This window comes from Zonotrichia leucophrys, chromosome 27 (assembly GCF_028769735.1).
Source record: "Zonotrichia leucophrys gambelii isolate GWCS_2022_RI chromosome 27, RI_Zleu_2.0, whole genome shotgun sequence".
In the NCBI taxonomy this organism is placed as follows: Eukaryota; Metazoa; Chordata; class Aves; order Passeriformes; family Passerellidae; genus Zonotrichia; species Zonotrichia leucophrys.
In genome coordinates, this window is record NC_088196.1 from 3,203,353 (window position 1) to 3,220,460 (window position 17,108).

General features: G+C 57.9%; 1 protein-coding gene across 6 annotated transcripts; it reads left to right on the forward strand.

Annotated features, from left to right (window-relative positions):
* Positions 1-399: 399 nt before the first annotated feature.
* On the forward strand, positions 400-17,028 carry KCNH4 (potassium voltage-gated channel subfamily H member 4). 6 transcript variants are annotated; one of them, XM_064733693.1, is made up of 16 exons: positions 400-588; positions 3,024-3,257; positions 4,030-4,161; positions 4,273-4,415; positions 5,258-5,501; positions 6,364-6,521; positions 7,421-7,628; positions 8,496-8,690; positions 9,796-9,995; positions 11,180-11,429; positions 11,881-12,095; positions 13,351-13,398; positions 14,169-14,521; positions 14,623-14,723; positions 15,848-15,945; positions 16,013-16,579. In XM_064733693.1, exons 1-16 carry the CDS (start codon positions 513-515, stop codon positions 16,430-16,432), a joined length of 3,075 nt encoding a protein of 1,024 aa, XP_064589763.1. In that variant the 5' UTR covers positions 400-512; the 3' UTR covers positions 16,433-16,579. The 6 variants fall into 6 exon arrangements, with proteins under 6 accessions (XP_064589763.1, XP_064589764.1, XP_064589765.1 ...); XM_064733694.1 differs by having other exon boundaries at positions 15,848-15,927; XM_064733695.1 differs by having other exon boundaries at positions 15,851-15,927.
* Positions 17,029-17,108: the final 80 nt, after the last annotated feature.

Sequence of the window (17,108 nt, forward strand, 5' to 3'; positions counted from 1 at the left end):
GCTCGGTGTGAGGGGAGCTCGGTGCGGGCACAGCTCGGTGCGGGGACAGCTCGGTGCGGGCACAGCTCGGTGCGGGGGGAGCTCGTGCGGGCACAGCTCGGTGCGGGCACAGCTCGGTGCCGGAGCGAGTTCCTTCCCCCGCGGGGCTGGGACTGGGCTTACCCGCGGCGCTGCCCCGATGTGCGCCCGTGTGCGGTACCAGGACAGAGTTTACCCGAGGTGCGGCGCGTTCCGCTCCATCTGCAGCCCCCGTGCGCCCGAGAGGGCCGGGGCTGAGCGGCTCCCGTGACCGGGCAGCTCCCGGTGCCACCAACCCCGAGCCCCCCCGGGCCAGCCCGCCGTGCCCGCGGGTGCCCGACGGGGCCGAGGCCCCTCCCGGTGGCGGGGCGGGGCGGGGGCGGGGCGGGAGCCCCGGGCGGGCCGGGATCAGCCCGCGGTGCTGCGGAGGGCCCGGGGGCGGCGGAGGCAGCCCGGCAGGTGGGGCGGGCCGGGCCGGCCGGTGGGGCGGGACGATGCCGGTGATGAAGGGGCTGCTGGCGCCGCAGAACACCTTCCTGGACACCATCGCCACCCGCTTCGATGGCACACGTAGGGCTGCGACGGGACCGGGGAGGCGCCGTGGGGGGAACCGGGTGGGGGAAGCCGGTGCTCGGCAGGAGACGGGAACGGGACGGGGAGCGCCCGGCACCGCTGACCCGGTGCTCGGCCACCCACGCGCTGTGCGGGACCGTCCCGTGCTGGGCTCGGTGCTCCGGTACTCCCGTGCCCGTGTCCCGGGCCGCCCCGGTGCCGCTCGGTGTCGCCGCGGCCGCGCTCAGCACCAGGGACAGATCGCGGTGCCTGCGGGAGCACCGGAGAAGGCACGGTCGGTTCCAACACGCCCCGGCTAACCCGGGATCCCCCAGATCCCTGACCCGGGATCCCCAGGCCCCCGTCCCGTGCCCCGGGGCTGCCGGCGTCCCCGGGCGCTGAGCTGCTCCCGGTGTCCATGCGCCGGGCCGGGATGGGCTGAAGCCGGGATGGGTTGAAGCTGGGATGGATTGAAGCCGGGATGGGTGATTCCCGGTGCCACATGCCACTAGCACTGCTGGCACCATGAAGCTACCCAAGGATGGGCTGTGTTCATGACTGATCCCAGCTTTCCTTCAAAAGCACCAGCAGCAGGTGTGTCCCGGGCCAGCTGCCTGCCAGGCTGAGCATCTCCTCCCTTGCTGGGAGCGACTGGCACGGAGATGGCACTGGGAGCCTGCAGCTACCTCGCAGGGCACTGTGGAGGCACTCGGAGCACCCTGAGCATGTGTTTGCTGCCATGCTGCCATGCCTCGGAGCCTGGAGTGACACAGTCCTGGTGGCACAGGGTGTCATTTACCCAGAGAAGCTGAAATTTGGGATGTTACCCTTGGGGCTGCAATGTGTGAAAAATCTCTGTTCCCCTTCTCTTACTGAGCTGTGCCTGGAGGGGACAGGGCAGAGCCACATGTGCCTCATGGTGCTGATCCCACTGTCCCTCCAGAGGGGCAGAGCTCATGGACCAGGCTCTCCAAGGGAAGCTGCCTGCAACACCAGGACCAAAACCTTAGGAATTTGCCCCAGAGAGCCTGGCATTGCCTGCAGTGCCCTGGCAGTCTCCTGTCCAAAGCTGCCCAACCACCTCTGCCGGGCACTTTTAAACAGTGCGGGGCTTTGTGGCTTTGATGTGCCTCTTATCGGCTTTATCTGCCATGGAGAGGGGTTTAGGGCACTGATACTCCGTGGGGAGTTAACCCTGCCTGTGCCAGGCAGCTGCAGCTCTGGGCCCCGGGGCACCCAACCAGGCACAGTGCCCACCATGGCTGGGGTCTGCCAGCCTGCCAGGGCCACATCCTCCAGCTCAGCCAGCCACTCCCAAATGCAAACCCTTGTTTTCTGTTCTAATAACACATCCTGGATATCACCATAATCCCGGCTTCCCAGAGCCAAAATCTGGCCTTAGTCACAGCTTCAGGCTATTTTTGCTTCTCCCAGCTAATCCTGGGCTGAGCTGTGCTGTGGTGGCCCCACGGCACCTCCAAAGGCAGGGCTGCCTGGGGATGCCTCCCCTCCCTCCCACAGCCTCTTGCTGCCTTTGCCTGGCCCTGGCACCACTCTGCCCGTGCTGTGCAGGTGCTGGCATCACCGTGGGCTCATTTCTTCTGTGAGAGGGGCAGAGCACACCCACCTGGCACCACTCTGCCCGTGCTGTGCAGGTGCTGGCATCACTGTGGGTCCTCTCTACTGTGAGAGGGGCAGAGCACACCCACCTGATCCTGGCTGTGTGATGCAAAGGTTCTGGGCTGGGCAGCACCAGAGAACAATTTGGGGCTGGGAATACCCTGATCTGACCCTGGTTCCACCACAGTCCATGCCAGCTGCACACCCACTCCCTTGGCACCCTGCTAACATGAGCCCCTCTGTCCCACTGTGGGGCAGGGCTGGGGGGCAGATCAGCTCCTCTGTGACTGGGCAGGGCATGGGGCTGGCAGCACTTTGCTGTGGCTGGTGCCACCTCCCACCACCAGGGCTGGGTGATGCTGGGGATGCTCTGTGCTGCTGAGAGGATGAGGATGCTGCAGTTCATCCCTGGCGCTGCCCCTGGATGGTTTTTCTCCCACGCTCTCAGCTGGTTTCTCAGCACCCCACACCTCTGGGGATCTCAGCACCACAGCTGGGCACCCCTGGGCTGGGCACGCCCAGCTGGGAGCTGCTGCTCCCACTAAGCTCCCTGAGCCCTGGCAGAGTGGCAGATGGTGAGGGGGAGGCGTGAGCTGCCTCGCGTGGGTGATGGGGGCCAGAGACAGACCCAGCCTCCTTCCCCTTCCACCGCACGGGGCTGGGGTCCTGCTGGGCTGGGCAGGGGTGAACAAGCTCTGGGAGCAGCTAGGGACAGCCAGCAGCCACATGGAGCTCTGGCTTCACCTCCCAGAGCGGGGCTGGGAGTGCTGTGCTGCTGTTTGTGCCCCCTGAGGTGGCCCCAAGGCCTCGGGGGCAGCTGTGTCTCCTTTCAGACAGCAACTTCATCCTGGCCAACGCTCAGGGCCGCTGTGGCTTCCCCATCGTGTACTGCTCCGATGGCTTCTGCGACCTCACCGGCTTCGCGCGCACCGAGGTCATGCAGAAGAACTGCAGCTGCCGCTTCCTCTGCGGGGCTGACACCAGCGAGCCCGCCCTGCAGGGCATCGAGAAGGCCCTGGACAGCAGGCAGGAGTACCAGACTGAGGTCTGCTTCTACAAAAAGAGCGGTGAGTGGCACGTGGGGCTGGGTATGGGCCACGGCTGCTAGTCGGATTTGGCCCCGTTGTGGTCTCATGGTGTCTCGGTTTGGAAAGACAGGAGTCTGCTAAGGCAGGCAGGAGCCTCCCCTGAAATGGCGAAAGTGAACCCTCCCCACCCCTCTGATTTGCTATAAATTTTAAATTAAGGGCTCTCAGGCAAAAAATATGGGAGCAGGAAATAACAGTTCTTCAATAGGGAAGAAAATAAAAGGATAAAATAAACAATGCAGTGAACTAAACCAACACTGACAGAATCAGAACCCAACCTGACACCCTGTGGGTCAGGGTGTTGGTGGCAGTCCCATTGGAATTGTGGCTCAGCCCTCCTGCAGTGGTTCTGCTGGAGTAGGGATCCTGGAGAAAGGTGCAGTCTCTTCCTCTGAAGATCCAGGGGAACAAGAGGCAGCTGCTGTTCCTCTGGGGAATCCAGTGGAGAAGCTGTGCTGGTGTTCCAGAATCTCCAGATTATATCCAGGCAGGAATGCTTGGCTCCTCCCTCTGGGCTCACATCTCCCAATGGGATGCTGTAGCTGTTACCAGCAGGTGTCTCCTTGGAGGGAGGAGTGATTGTGATCACTGAGAGAGAGATAAGGCAAACTGCCCACTTGACAAAAGACAGCTGCCATACAGATGGCAATAGAACACATCCTGCCTTGCAATCTGGACCACCTGGCCTGGGGGAAGCTGCTGACCACTAAGGGAGCTGCCCCTGCCCTCACCAACTCTCTCCTGCACCCAGGAGCTGCCTTCTGGTGCCTGCTGGACATCATGCCCATCAAGAACGAAAAGGGGGAGGTGGTGCTCTTCCTCTTCTCCTTCAAGGACATCACAGAGAGCCGAGGCAGGAGCTGCCCTGGTGACAAGAAAGAGGGTGAGCCGTTGCTGTAGAATGTGAGCAGTGTGAGCAGTGGGCACGTGGCAAAGGGGCTCCCTGTTCCCTGGTGGGCAACAGCACTAACTCAGCATGCCTTGTTCACTGCAGAGAAGCAGACGAGTGAGAAGCAGAGGAGTAAGAAGCCTGGCAGCTCCCACCTGAGGGCTGCACGGAGGCAGGGCCGGACCATGCTGCACCAGCTCAGCAGCCAGTTTGCCCGCAGGGACCGTGGAGAGATGAAAATCAACCGTGTAAGGACCTGAGGACCCCCAGTTTTGCCCAGTGCCTCCCATTCTGGGGGTATGATGAGCTGGCAGTGCAGCAGCTCTCCTGAGAGCAGAGCCCAGCCTCACTGGGATGCTGTTCCCATGCACGTCTCTGCCCGGCCTGCCAAGCACTGAAATTCCCCCCAGCTCTGGCAGCCACGCTGTACCCAGGCTGCACTTGTGTTTGCTTGGCAGCAGGAGAACCCAGTGGGTGCCCAGAGCTGCTTGTTGAGACAGCAGAGCTGGCAGCCCTGGCAGAGCTGTGCCTCTCCTCATGTATTCACTGTCAGGAAACCCCAGTGCTGGCTCTGAGCACAGCCACACTGGCTCTGGGGAGTGCTGTTTCCAGGGTGCCAGAGCTGTGGAGCTGCCAGGTGGGGCACAGGCCTGTGCCAGCCCCTTTGCACAGTTCCTGTGCCCAGTATAGGGCACCACCTGCAGTTGTGGGGCCAGAGAGAGGGTCTGAGAGCTGATGAGCAGGCAAAGGATAGCGGTGCACCACCCTTGAATTTTGGGGATTTGGGTGGGATGGCCCTGGCTCTGCCCTCACCTCTGCCCCAGCATGTGAGTTGGCACCTGAGATGGTTCCAGGCAGCAGCTGGCATTGCCAGGGGGTCACTGTTAATAGCAATTACATTGCATTAATTGATGAGCTGTAATCAGGTGTTCTGTGCCCATCCCTGAGGGTGATCAGGGCAGGAAAAGGGCATCATCACCCTGGCATCAGGGGTGCCAGCTGGCTGGCAGGACCCAGGGGAAGGGGTGGCTGTGGTGGGCTTCACCCCTCGTATGGGATAACCCCTGTCCCAGCCCATGTTTGCCCGCAGAATGTGTTTGAGAACAAGCCGTCCATCCCCGAGTACAAGGTGGCCTCGGTGCAGAAATCCCGCTTCATCCTGCTCCACTACAGCATCTTCAAGGCTCTCTGGGACTGGCTGATCCTGCTGGCCACCTTCTACGTGGCTATCACTGTCCCCTACAACGTCTGCTTCACGGGCACAGAGGACAGTCTGTCAGCTGCTCGCAGCACCATCGTCAGCGACATCGCTGTGGAGATGCTCTTCATCCTCGGTAGGTCTGGGGCTGAGCACTGATCCGGGGTACAGGACAGGTGGGGCAGGGATCAGGGGTGATGGAGAGGTGTCTTGGTTTGGAAAGACAGGTGCCTGCTAAGGAAGGCAGGAGCCTCCCCTGACATGGAGAATGTGAACCTCCTCCCTCTGAATTGCTATAAATTTTAAATTAAAGGGCACTCAGGCAAAAATATGGGAGTGGGAAATAACAGTTCTTCAGTAGGGAAAAAAATAAAAGGATAAAATAAACAATGCAGTAAACTAAAACAGCACTGCCAGAGTCAGAACCCAACCTGACACCCTGTGGGTCAGGCTGTTGGCAGCAGTCCCATTGGAATTGTGGCTCAGCCCTCCTGCAGTGTCAGGGGTGGTTCTGCTGGAGCAGGGATCCTGGAGAAGAGTGCGCCCTCTCTCTGAAGATCCAGGGGAGCCAGAGGCAGCTGTTCCTCTGGGAAATCCAGTGGAGAAGCCATGCTGGTGTTCCAGAATCTCCAGATTATATCCAGGCAGGAATGCTTGGCTCCTCCCTCTGGGCTCACATCTCCCAATGGGATGCTGTAGTTTTTATCAGCCATGCAGTGACATTCAATAGCTGTTATCAGCAGGTGTGCCCTCAGAGGGAGGAGTGATTGTGATCACTGAGAAAGAGATAAGGAAAATTGCCCACTTGACAAAAGACAGCTGCCATATAGATGGTAATAAAACACATCCTGCCTTGCAATCTGGAACAAGAGGGAGATGGGGTTGCTGTGCCCCTGTTGTTGGTCCTGGGCACACCAGAAGTGACACCAGTGGATGCTGGTTCAGCTCTGCCAGCCACAGGAGGGGTGGTGAGGGCTGCTCCTGCTCTCCTGGGGCAGATATCATCCTCAACTTCCGGACAACGTACGTCAGCCAGTCGGGCCAGGTTGTGTACGACCCTCGCTCCATCTGCATCCACTACGTGGCCACCTGGTTCTTCGTGGATCTGATTGCTGCTCTGCCCTTCGATCTGCTCTACATCTTCAACGTGACCGTGGTGAGTGCTGCTGGCACAAACACAGCCCTCGGCAGCAAAGCTGCTGCCCTCCTCCCTGCCCCTCTCCAGCACCCACATCTCCTGGGGGCACTCGGTGCCCTGACAGGCCACAATTATTGGAATAATTACCAATATGGCCAGACAGGATGTGCTTGGGCTTGTCTGGCCCTTGCTGCTGAACCAAATAGCGGCAATGTGGTGATTTCACCTCAGAGACACCTTTGGCTGGCTGGGTCCTGCAGCTGGGCACTTGGAGGCAAGTCCAGGCATGCAGGAGCTCATGTTTACCTTTGCTGGGGAAGCTTTAAAGTGATGATGAAGGAAAAGGAGTTGTTCTGATGGAGGGTTTGGATCCAGAGCTTTATCCTGGCCCATAGGGCTCTGAATCCAGCACCAGCTCCAACAGAACTCCCTGTCCTGTGGTTGCTGCTCCTTTGAACCGCGGGGAGAGGGGCAGGGAAGGGGTAGGGAGCCACCAACCAGGTAGGGGGGGAGTCTCAAGGGACAAAGGACACCTGGATGGCCCATTGTCCCCCCAGGGGTAGAGAACATCCTTTGAATCTGCCAATCACTCAACATTTCCTTCTGGAATGGCAGGACTGACAGACAGTGCTGGCAGGGGAAAGGAGAGGTGGCTGACACACCTGGCAGGGAATTATCAGGGGAGGGACCCGGGGTATCTGAGGCAAACCACGACATCACACCGCAACACACGACCCTGGCTGCCTCCTGTGTGTTGCGCACGGGGCTGCAAGGCTGACTGGGGATGAGCTGCCTCTGCCTTGCCCTGCTCCCCATCACCCTCCTGGCAGCTGTGGGGGCCACAAAGGGTGGTGTTGGGGTCCCTTTTCCTCCCTGCCTGCAGCTACCCCCGGTTCCCCTCCCTGCCTGCCCCCCAGACCTCGCTGGTTCACCTGCTGAAGACGGTGCGGCTGCTGCGGCTGCTGCGGCTGCTGCAGAAGCTGGACCGCTACTCGCAGTACAGCGCCATGGTGCTCACGCTGCTCATGTCCATGTTTGCCCTGCTGGCCCACTGGATGGCCTGCATCTGGTACGTCATCGGCCGCCAGGAGCTGGAGAGCAACGACCCACGCACCTGGGACATCGGTGAGTGAGGCCTGGGGGCAGCTGGGGGCACTGGGATCCCCCTGTGCTGTGGGGCAGCGGATCCAGGGGTGCAGCATTCCTGAAAGTGCCAACCCCAGGCTGTGCTTGGCAGGCTGGCTGCAGGAGCTGGGCAAGAGGCGTTCTTGGGGCACTGGGATCCTCCCTGTGCTGTGAGGCAGCAGATTCAGGGGTGCAGCCCTCTCAGCTGGCTCCTGAAAGTGCCACCCCCAGGCTGTGCCTGGCAGGCTAGCTGCACGAGCTGGGGGCACTGGGATCCTCCCTGTGCTGTGGGGCAGCGGATCCAGGGCTGCAGCACTCCTGAAAGTGCTAACCCCAGGCTGTGCTTGGCATGCTGGCTGCAGGAGCTGGGCAAGGGGTGTTGTGATGGTGTTCACAGGGGTTCTTGGATGAGGGAAGAGATCTGACTCCATGTTTCAGAAGGCTTGATTTATTATTTTATGATATATATTACATTCAAACTATACTAAAAGAATAGAAGAAAAGATCCATCAGAAGGCTAGCTAAGAATAGAATAAGAAAGAATGAAAAGAAAGGTTTGTGGCTTGGCTCTGTGTCCAAGCCAGCTGGGCTGTGATTGGCCATTAATTAGAAACATCCAACACGGGCCAATCAAAGATCCACCTGTTGCATTCCACAGCAGCAGGTAACCATAGTTTACATTTTGTTCCTGAGGCCTCTCAGCTTCTCAGGAGGAAAAACCCTAAGGAAAGGATTTTCCATAAAAGATGTCTGCGACAGGGTGTGCTCGGGGCCCTGGGATCCCCCCTGTGCTATGGGGCAGCAGATTCAGGGGTGCAGCTCTCTCAGCTGGCTCCTGCAGTGCTAACCCTGGGCTGTGCTTGGCAGGCTGGCTTCACGAGCTGGGCAAGAGGCTGGAGGCTCCCTACATCAACAATTCCGTGGGGGGCCCCTCCATCCGCAGCGCCTACATCGCCTCCCTCTACTTCACCCTCAGCAGCCTGACCAGCGTGGGCTTTGGGAATGTCTGCGCCAACACCGACACCGAGAAGATCTTCTCCATCTGCACCATGCTCATTGGGGGTGAGGAGGGCAGCAGGGCTGGGCAGGGCGCTCACCTGGGGCTGCCAGAGGGTTGTGTCCCTGGCAGGGCGCTGGGGGAGGTGGTGGGGTTCTGAGAGAGTCCTGTGAGACAGCCCTGGGCTGGGTTTGGGGAGCAGTTCCCCTGTGCTGTGCCCACACCTGCCCTGTATAGTTTTGCAGGCACCCCCAAGGAGGGGAGGGAATGATGCCTCTGACTCCGTCTTATCAGAAGGCTAATTAATTACTTTATTATACTATATTATTCTATACTATATTATTATATTATATTACACTATTAATTACTACATTACACTATTACTATATTACACTATATTATTACTATATTTCACTATATTATACTATATTTCACTATATTGCACTATATTACACTATATTATACTGAATTATTACTCTTATAATTACTATAAATATTCTATATATTACACTATATTCCCTCCCCCTGACAAGGGGAAGGAATGCTGCATCTGACTCCATTTTATCAGAAAGCTAATTAATGACTTATTATACTATATTATTCTATACTATATTACGCTATGTTACATTACATCTAAACTGAGCCTGCCAAGCACTCAACTCTGCTCACACTGCACAGAATCTCGTGACTGTCAGTGACAGTCCTGACACACACACACACACTTGGCCCTGACAGGCCAAGGAAACAAAACACCATCACTGTGGGTAAATAATCTCCATATTGCATTCTACTTTGGCACAAACACAGACAGAGCAAATGAGATAAGTATTGTTTCTCCTTTCTCTGATGTTCAGAGAATGTGAAACCCAGAATAATATTCTTGGGAAGAATTTTGTGCCTTGGTTTTCTCTGTGAGGAGAAATGTGAGGAGGAATCAGGCTGCCCTCCCTCCTGTCCCCACCGCTGATGCACACCATGGTGTTTGGCAATGTCATGGCCACCATCCAGCACATGTACTCGCAATACAGCAAGCAATAAGAATTGTTTCTCCTTTCTCTGATGTTCAGAGAATGTGAAACCCAGAATAATATTCTCGGGAGGAATTTTGTGCCTTGGTTTTCTCTGTGAGGAGAAATGTGAGGAGAAATCAGGCTGTCCTTCTGTCCCCAGCGCTGATGCACGCCGTGGTGTTCGGCAATGTCACGGCCATCATCCAGCGCATGTACTCGCGCCGCTCGCTCTACCACACCCGCATGAAGGACCTCAAGGACTTCATCCGCGTCCACCACCTGCCCCAGCAGCTCAAGCAGAGGATGCTGGAGTATTTCCAGACCACCTGGTCGGTGAACAACGGCATTGATGCCAATGAGGTAGGAGGTGTTGGTGGGGTTTGGCTTGCATCCTCCAGCCCCGACCTGCACTTATGGGGGAGAAATGGGGCTGGCATAAACCCGACTGCCTGCTGGGCTGATCTTGCTCCTGAGCAGGCAGCACAGGCTGGATAACTCAATCCTTCCTGGGGACAGAGTGTCCAAGTACTCAGGCTGCTCGTAGCCGTGGCCACCTTAGCAAGTTTAGTGGATATCAGCCATATCACCTTTGAATATCGTAAGGTAGCCGTGGCTACCTTAGCAAGCTTAGTGGATTTCAGCTCTTTAGTGATTATCAGCTCTCTTAGGATTCCAGCTCTTTGCTTGCTAAGGCACCTTGCAGGCTAGCTGGGAAGCAGATGTGAAAGAGGAGAAGAAAACATCCTGGGGCTCCACAGCAATGGGTTTATTGAGGGGTCTGTGAAGGGTTCCAGTGACGGCTCTTCTAACCAGAATGGGCTCAAACAGCCCCTTTTTATAGGGTATAAGGGGATCCAAACTTGTCCAATAGCAGGGGTTAAGAGAAAGTGACCTATGGGGTTACAGAAATAAGCTGGGGTCTGAAAGGCAGAAGACAGGAGCTTATTTTGCTATTTCATCATGCTCAGAAATTCCTATCATTAAGCCTTGGCCCTCCAGAGGCCATAGCAAGTTTGGAGCCTGCTACACTGGCAGGGCCAGCTCTGGGGCAAATTCCTGCCAGCATGGCGAGTGGGACAGGCTACGGAGCAGAAACAGCTGATTACCACGGTGCCCACCTCTGCTGAGACACTGGGGCAGCTCAGCAGCGAAATTCCCCACTCTGGAGGAGAACCTGTCCCCTGGGGCTGCAGGAAAGCTGCTCCCTGCCCCTCATACCCACAGCCCCAGTGTCGCTATAGGACACGAAAGAACACAAGTGCACACCACTGTTCTCAAGGTGAAGAAAAAGGGAAATTTATTTTTTGACTCTAACATTTATAGTTTTCCAAGAGTGACAGTGGATTGGAGGGTGACAGTGCCACCTCTCCGATGACACTGGACAAACGAACAATCTATTAACTTTTTCTTCTTCTATAAAGGAATGCGAAACAATGAGTTATTTACAGAAAGTGTGTGAGAAAGCTTGCTATAAGAACATTAACATCAGAAGGCTTAGAAAATGTTAAAAAACCAGAGTGACACCCCGGCTCCTCTGTCCCCAGCTGCTCCACGACTTCCCCGACGAGCTGCGCGCGGACGTGGCCATGCACCTCAACAAGGACATCCTGCAGCTGCCCATCTTCGAGACCGCCAGCCGGGGCTGCCTCCGCTCGCTGTCCCTGCACATCAAAACCTCCTTCTGTGCCCCGGGCGAGTACCTGCTGCGCCAGGGCGACGCCTTGCAGGCCAACTACTTCGTGTGCTCGGGCTCCCTGGAGGTGCTGAAGGACAACGTGGTGCTGGCCATCCTGGGTGAGGGCAGGTGGAGCGGGCTCTGCCCCAGGGTGAGGGGTGAGGGTGTGACCGTGTTCACAGGGGTCTTAGAGTGAGGGAAGGGATCTGACTCCATGTTTCAGAAGGCTTGATTTATTTTATGATATATGTTATATTAAAATTATACTAAAAGAATAGAAGACAGGATTTCATCAGAAGGCTGGCTAAGAATAGAATGATAACAAAGGTTTGTGTCTCGGACATAAAGTCTGAGCCAGCTCCCTGTGATTGGCCATTAATCAGAAACAACCACATGAGACCAATCACAGATCCACCTGTTGCATTCCACAGCAGCAGATAACCCTTGTTTACATTTTGTTCCTGAGGCCTCTCAACTTCTCAGGAGGAAAAATCCTAAGGAAAGGATTTTCCATAAAAGATGCCTGTGACAGCGAGGGGCTCGTGTCACTGAGCCCAGCCCCTCCTGCAGGCAAAGGGGATTTGATTGGAGCCGACCTGTGCAGAACGGACCAGGTGATCAAGACCAACGCGGACGTGAAGGCTCTGACCTACTGTGACCTGCAGCACATCGGCCTGCGGGGGCTCTGTGAGGTGCTGCAGCTCTACCCCGAGTACGCCAGCAAGTTCACAGCCGACATCCACCAGGACCTGACCTTCAACCTGCGCGAGGGCAGCGAGACGGAGGTGGGTGCGTGTCCTCCTGCTCAGCCCCTTGCTGTGCTCACGGCCCTGGAAGGGGGTCTGTGCACTCAGGTTGCAAGGTTGGGGAAGGGGCTGCAGCTCTGCCATGCAGGTATGTCCTGTCCTGGCTCTGTGCAACCCAGGGAATTGGCAGAGAGAGCCTTTGCAGTGCAGGAGGATGAGGTAGATGGAAATGGGGGGGTACTGCAGGACAGACAGCCAAAGCAAAACACCTGGAGTGCAGCATGCAGCTGGGGGCTGTGGGTTAATCATGCTGATGGCTCCAGGGGAGGATGTTCTGCTGCAGAAATGGCTCTGCTGCACTTTACCTCCCCCAGCTCTGCTGAGAGAGGCTTGGAGCTCCTCTGGAGCATCTCCCTGGTACCCAGTTTCCCCCTGAGCCTCATGGAGGTGGTGCAGGAGGTCCCAAACAGCCCTAGCAAGATGCACCATGTCCATAACACAGGAGGGGCGTAAACAAACCAAGAGAGGAGGATGCCAGGGGTGTGCACCAGGCTCTGCAGCTGCATCACCCTTCCACACTGGTGGGAGCTCAGCCATCAGAGCTGGTGCTCTGATGGCTGAGCCAGGGCTGGGATTTGGGGTGCAGCCTCAGCTCTGCCTCAGGACACTCAGGTTGGGCAGCTCACCATTGACAGGGCAGCAGCACAGGAAGGAGAGTGGCTGAGGGGCTGTGGAGGCTGGAGCTGAGGCTGATGTGTGGGGCTGGGGAATGTGACAGTGTTCACAGGGGTCTCAGGTTGAGGGAAGAGACAAGGATCTGACTCCATGTTTCAGAAAGCTTGATTTATTATTTTATGATATATATTATATTAAAACTATACTAAAAGAATAGAAGAAAGGATTTCATCAGAAAGCTAGATAAGAATAGAAAAAGAAAGAATGATAACAAAGGTTTGTGGCTCCGAGCCAGCTCACTTTGATTGGCCATTAATTAGAAACAACCACATGAGACCAATCACAGATGGACCTGTTGCATTCCACAGCAGCAGATAATAATTGTTTACATTTTGTTCCTGAGGCTTCTCAGCTTCTCAGAAGGAAAAATCCTAAGGAAAGGATTTTCCATTAAAGATGTCTGTGACAGGGGAATGCTTGGCTGCTCAGGGGGGGCACTGAGAGGCTGAGGGGGCTGTGGGCCCATGGCTGCTCCCCGTGGGGCTGTGCAGGGGCTGGGCAGGGGCTGGGCAGGGTCTCTCTCCTGCTGCTCAGCCAGCACTGTCTGCTCTCCCCACAGGGGCTCTGCCGCTACTCCCGGTCCCCGAGGCTGCCGCCGGCGCCACAGGTGCGTCCCTCACCAAGGCCATGGGAGAGGACGGGGCAGGGGTGGCTGTGGTGGGACCAGTGCTTACTGGAATATCGCCAATATGGCCATTGGGATGTGCCTGGGCTTGTGTGGGCCTGCTGCTGAACCAAATAGTGGCACTGTGGTGTTTTACCCCACAGACATTTTTGGCTGGCTGGGTGTGTGGTGTTTCACCCCACAGACACTTTGGGCTGGCTGGGTGCTGCAGCTGGGCCTGTGGGGACAAGTGCAGGCCTGCAGGAGCTCTGGTGGTGGTGGGATGGAGCTTCCCCCCATAACCGGGGCTGCTCCTTGGGTTTCCCTCTGGCAGAGAAGCTTTAGGGTGATGGTGAAGGAAAGGAGTCAGTTCTGATGGAGGGTTTAGATCCAGAGCTCTATTCTGGCCCACAGGCCTCTGAATGCAGCAACAGCTCCAACAGAACTCCCTGACCCCGTGGTTGCTGCTCCTTTTAACCGCGGGGAGAGGGGCAGGGAAGGGGTAGAAAGCCACCAACCAGGTACAGGAGGGGAAATCTCAAGGGACAAAGGACACCTGGATGACCCAATGTCCCCCCAGGGGTAGAGGGCATCCTTTGAATCTGCCAATCACTGGATGCCTTTCTGGAATGCCAGGACCGACAGACAGTGCTGGGAGGGGAAAGGAGAGGTGACTGACACACCTGGGAGGGAATTATCAGAGGACGGAACGGGTTCTGGGGTAAACCCTGAAATCACAACACAACAATTCCTGACCTCCTCCCCTCCCGCAGCCTCGTCCGGAGAGCGGCGCTGCCCCGGAGAAGCCCCTTCCCTCCATCGTGGAGGATGATGAGGAGCCCGACGAGGTTTTCCAGCAGCCGCCTGCCAGCAGCTCCCGCCGCAAGCTGCTGCTGCCGGCCCTGAGCAGCTCGGTGCGGCGCGGCTCCCTGAGCAGCCTGCTGGGCGATGAGCTGTGCCCGGTGCCGGCCCTGCGGCACAGCTGCCCGGCCCCGGCCCGCGGCAGCCGCAGCCCCTCTCCGCAGTGCCGCAGGGACAGGGAGAGGGGCGCTGGCGTGGGCAGGAGGCCGGCCAAGCTGCTCATCCCCTCCCTGCACTCGTACAACCCCCCCGACCTCAGCCCCAGGTATGCGGGGATGTGCGGGTGGGTTATCCGCGCCAGCCAGGCTGCTCAGGGGTGGCACAGAGGGGGTGACACAGGGTGACCCTCATCCCTTCCTGCTCTAGGGTCGTGGATGGGATTGAAGACAACGGAGGCACTTCAGAGGCACAAACCTTCTGCTTCAGCACGGAGCCACCGAGTGCGGCGAGGGACTCCCCCAGCTCAGGTACTGCCAGGAGTGTGGCAGGTTCATTTAACTCAGAGCTTCAAATCCTCTCCCTAGCTTAGCTCAAATAATCTTCCATGAATAACCACCCTCTCTTAATCAACCTCATCATAGCCCTCTCATATGCCCTTCCAATCTCAATTGCATTAGCCCAAAATCCTAAACTACATACAAGGCCAAAAGGGCCCAAACATTGTTGGCCCTCTTGGGCTCCTACAACCCCTAGCAGATGGAGTAAAATTATTATCAAAGAACCTATTTGACCACCAACATCCTCCCCAATCTTATTTATTGCAACCTCAATACCAGCCTTACTTCTAGAAATGTCAATCTGACCCCCATTGCCCCTTCCATTCTCCTTAGCAGACCTTAACCTAGGCCTGCTCTTCCTATTAGCCATGTCGAGCTGAGCAGGGTACTCCCTCCTTCTGGGGTTGCTGTTGTTAATTGCTGCCCTGAGATGTGCAGGATGTCTCTGCTTTGGCCTGAGTGGCTGGAGAACGAGTCTGGACTCTTCACTTTTCGGTCTTGAGGTTGTTTATCAATTCTTATCTATAAAATTTTCTTTCTGCCCAGCCGAGGTCTGCTCAGCAGGGCAGCCACAGCAACTCTGTGTTGTCCTTTTATACTACAAACTACATATAACATATTTACACTTAATTCCCGATACCCATCACCTGTGTTAGACAGTGCACTTCTACTCTAAACCAATCCCAAAGTGCCAACATCACTGCAGAAAATGGAGAGCAAGAAGAAGGAGAAAGGCTGGACACACCCAAGTTCCTCCATCTTGTCCCCATAACTCCCATACCAAAAATCCCAAAATCTACATTTTCACCCTGTGATCATCTTGTTATTGCACTATTCAAACCTGTGTGACTTTCATGTCCTCGTACAAAGTTGGTAACCCATTCCAAGGGTCAAAATCAAATCCCCAGGTGTTCTGGGCAGCATGCCAAGGTCTCCAAGCTCCCTAGCGGGGTCCTGGCAACTCTGGACACCCGGAGGGATGTACTGAGTTCCAACACATCCTACGGTCAGGCCGAGCTTCCCTGCTGGGCAAGGCCAAAGTGCCAGCCCTGGGAGTTGGCAGGACATCCCACCTCTGTCTGCATCCTCCCCAGCAGGGACTGACCCCGGCGGCCCAGCCCTGGCGATGGAGGCAGAGCAGATAAAGCAGAACATCAGCAGGCTCAACCAGGAGGTGTGCTGGGGCCCACAGGTGGGTGCACGTCCCCAAAAACCCCGCGGGCCCCGGCCGCTGCTCACTGCTGTGTGTCCTTTTCCAGATCACCCACCTCAACCAGGAGGTTTCTCACCTCAGCCGGCAGCTGCAGAGCATGATGGAGCTGCTCAGGGCTCACCTGCCGGCCTGTCCCTGCCGCCTGCCCGCCGCCGTCCCGGTGCCCGCCTCGCCGCCGGTGCCGCCCAGCTCGCTCAGCTCGCCCAGCGGCAGCCCCCGGGCCAAGCGCTGCCCGGTCCGCAGCCGCTCTGCCCACGCCGCCGCCCTGCACCCCGGGCTGGGCACCGAGGGGCCGCGCCCGCCGCGGGGGGACGACCCCGACCCCCGCCGGGGCTCGGACTCGCAGCCGCCGCCGCCGCCGCCGCTGCCGCCGCCGCGCTCCGCCCGCTCCTTCCCGGGCTGCTCGGCCGGCGCTTGGTGTCGCGCCCGCCCGCAGCCGCGCTCCGGTTCCACGAGCTCGCACTGACGCCGCGGGCACCGGCGGGAGCCGCACCGGGGCTCTGCGCTGCCGGTAACACTGGCCGGGGGTCCGGTAATCCTGCCCGGGGATCCGTGATCCCGGGGGTCACCGGGGCTCTCTGCTCCGGGTGACACTGCCGGGGGTCACCGGGGCTTCCGGGGGTTACCGGGGCTCTCCGCTCCGGGTGACACTGCCAGGGGTCCGTGCTCCCGGGAGTTACCGGGGCTTCCGGGGGTTACCGGGGCTCTCCGCTCCGGGTGACCCTGCCCGGGGTCCGTGATCCCGGGGATTACCGGGGGTCTCCGCTCCGGGTGACCCTGCCCGGTGTCGGTGCCTCCGGAGATCCCCGGGACGCCGCGCTCCGGACACACGCAAGGATTTTGATACGGTTTTATACTCTTGGCCCACGGGGCCTTTTATACAGCCCCAGGTCTCTCGGGGCTGTGGGACGTGGCGGGGCAGTGTACAGATCTCCGGTGCGGTCTCCGGTTTGCTCGGGGGTCACGGCCGCTGCCGCCCCTCCGCGGCTGTAGTTCGCGTTGTTCCGCCCCGCCTCTCCCACGCTCCCCGCAACACCGAGAAATAAAGGCTTTATTTTTCCAGCTCCGGCTCCGCTCAGTCTCCGTCCGCCGCCGCTCCGCCCTGTCCGCCCCCCCCCGAATTCCCCATGGGGCCGGTCTCA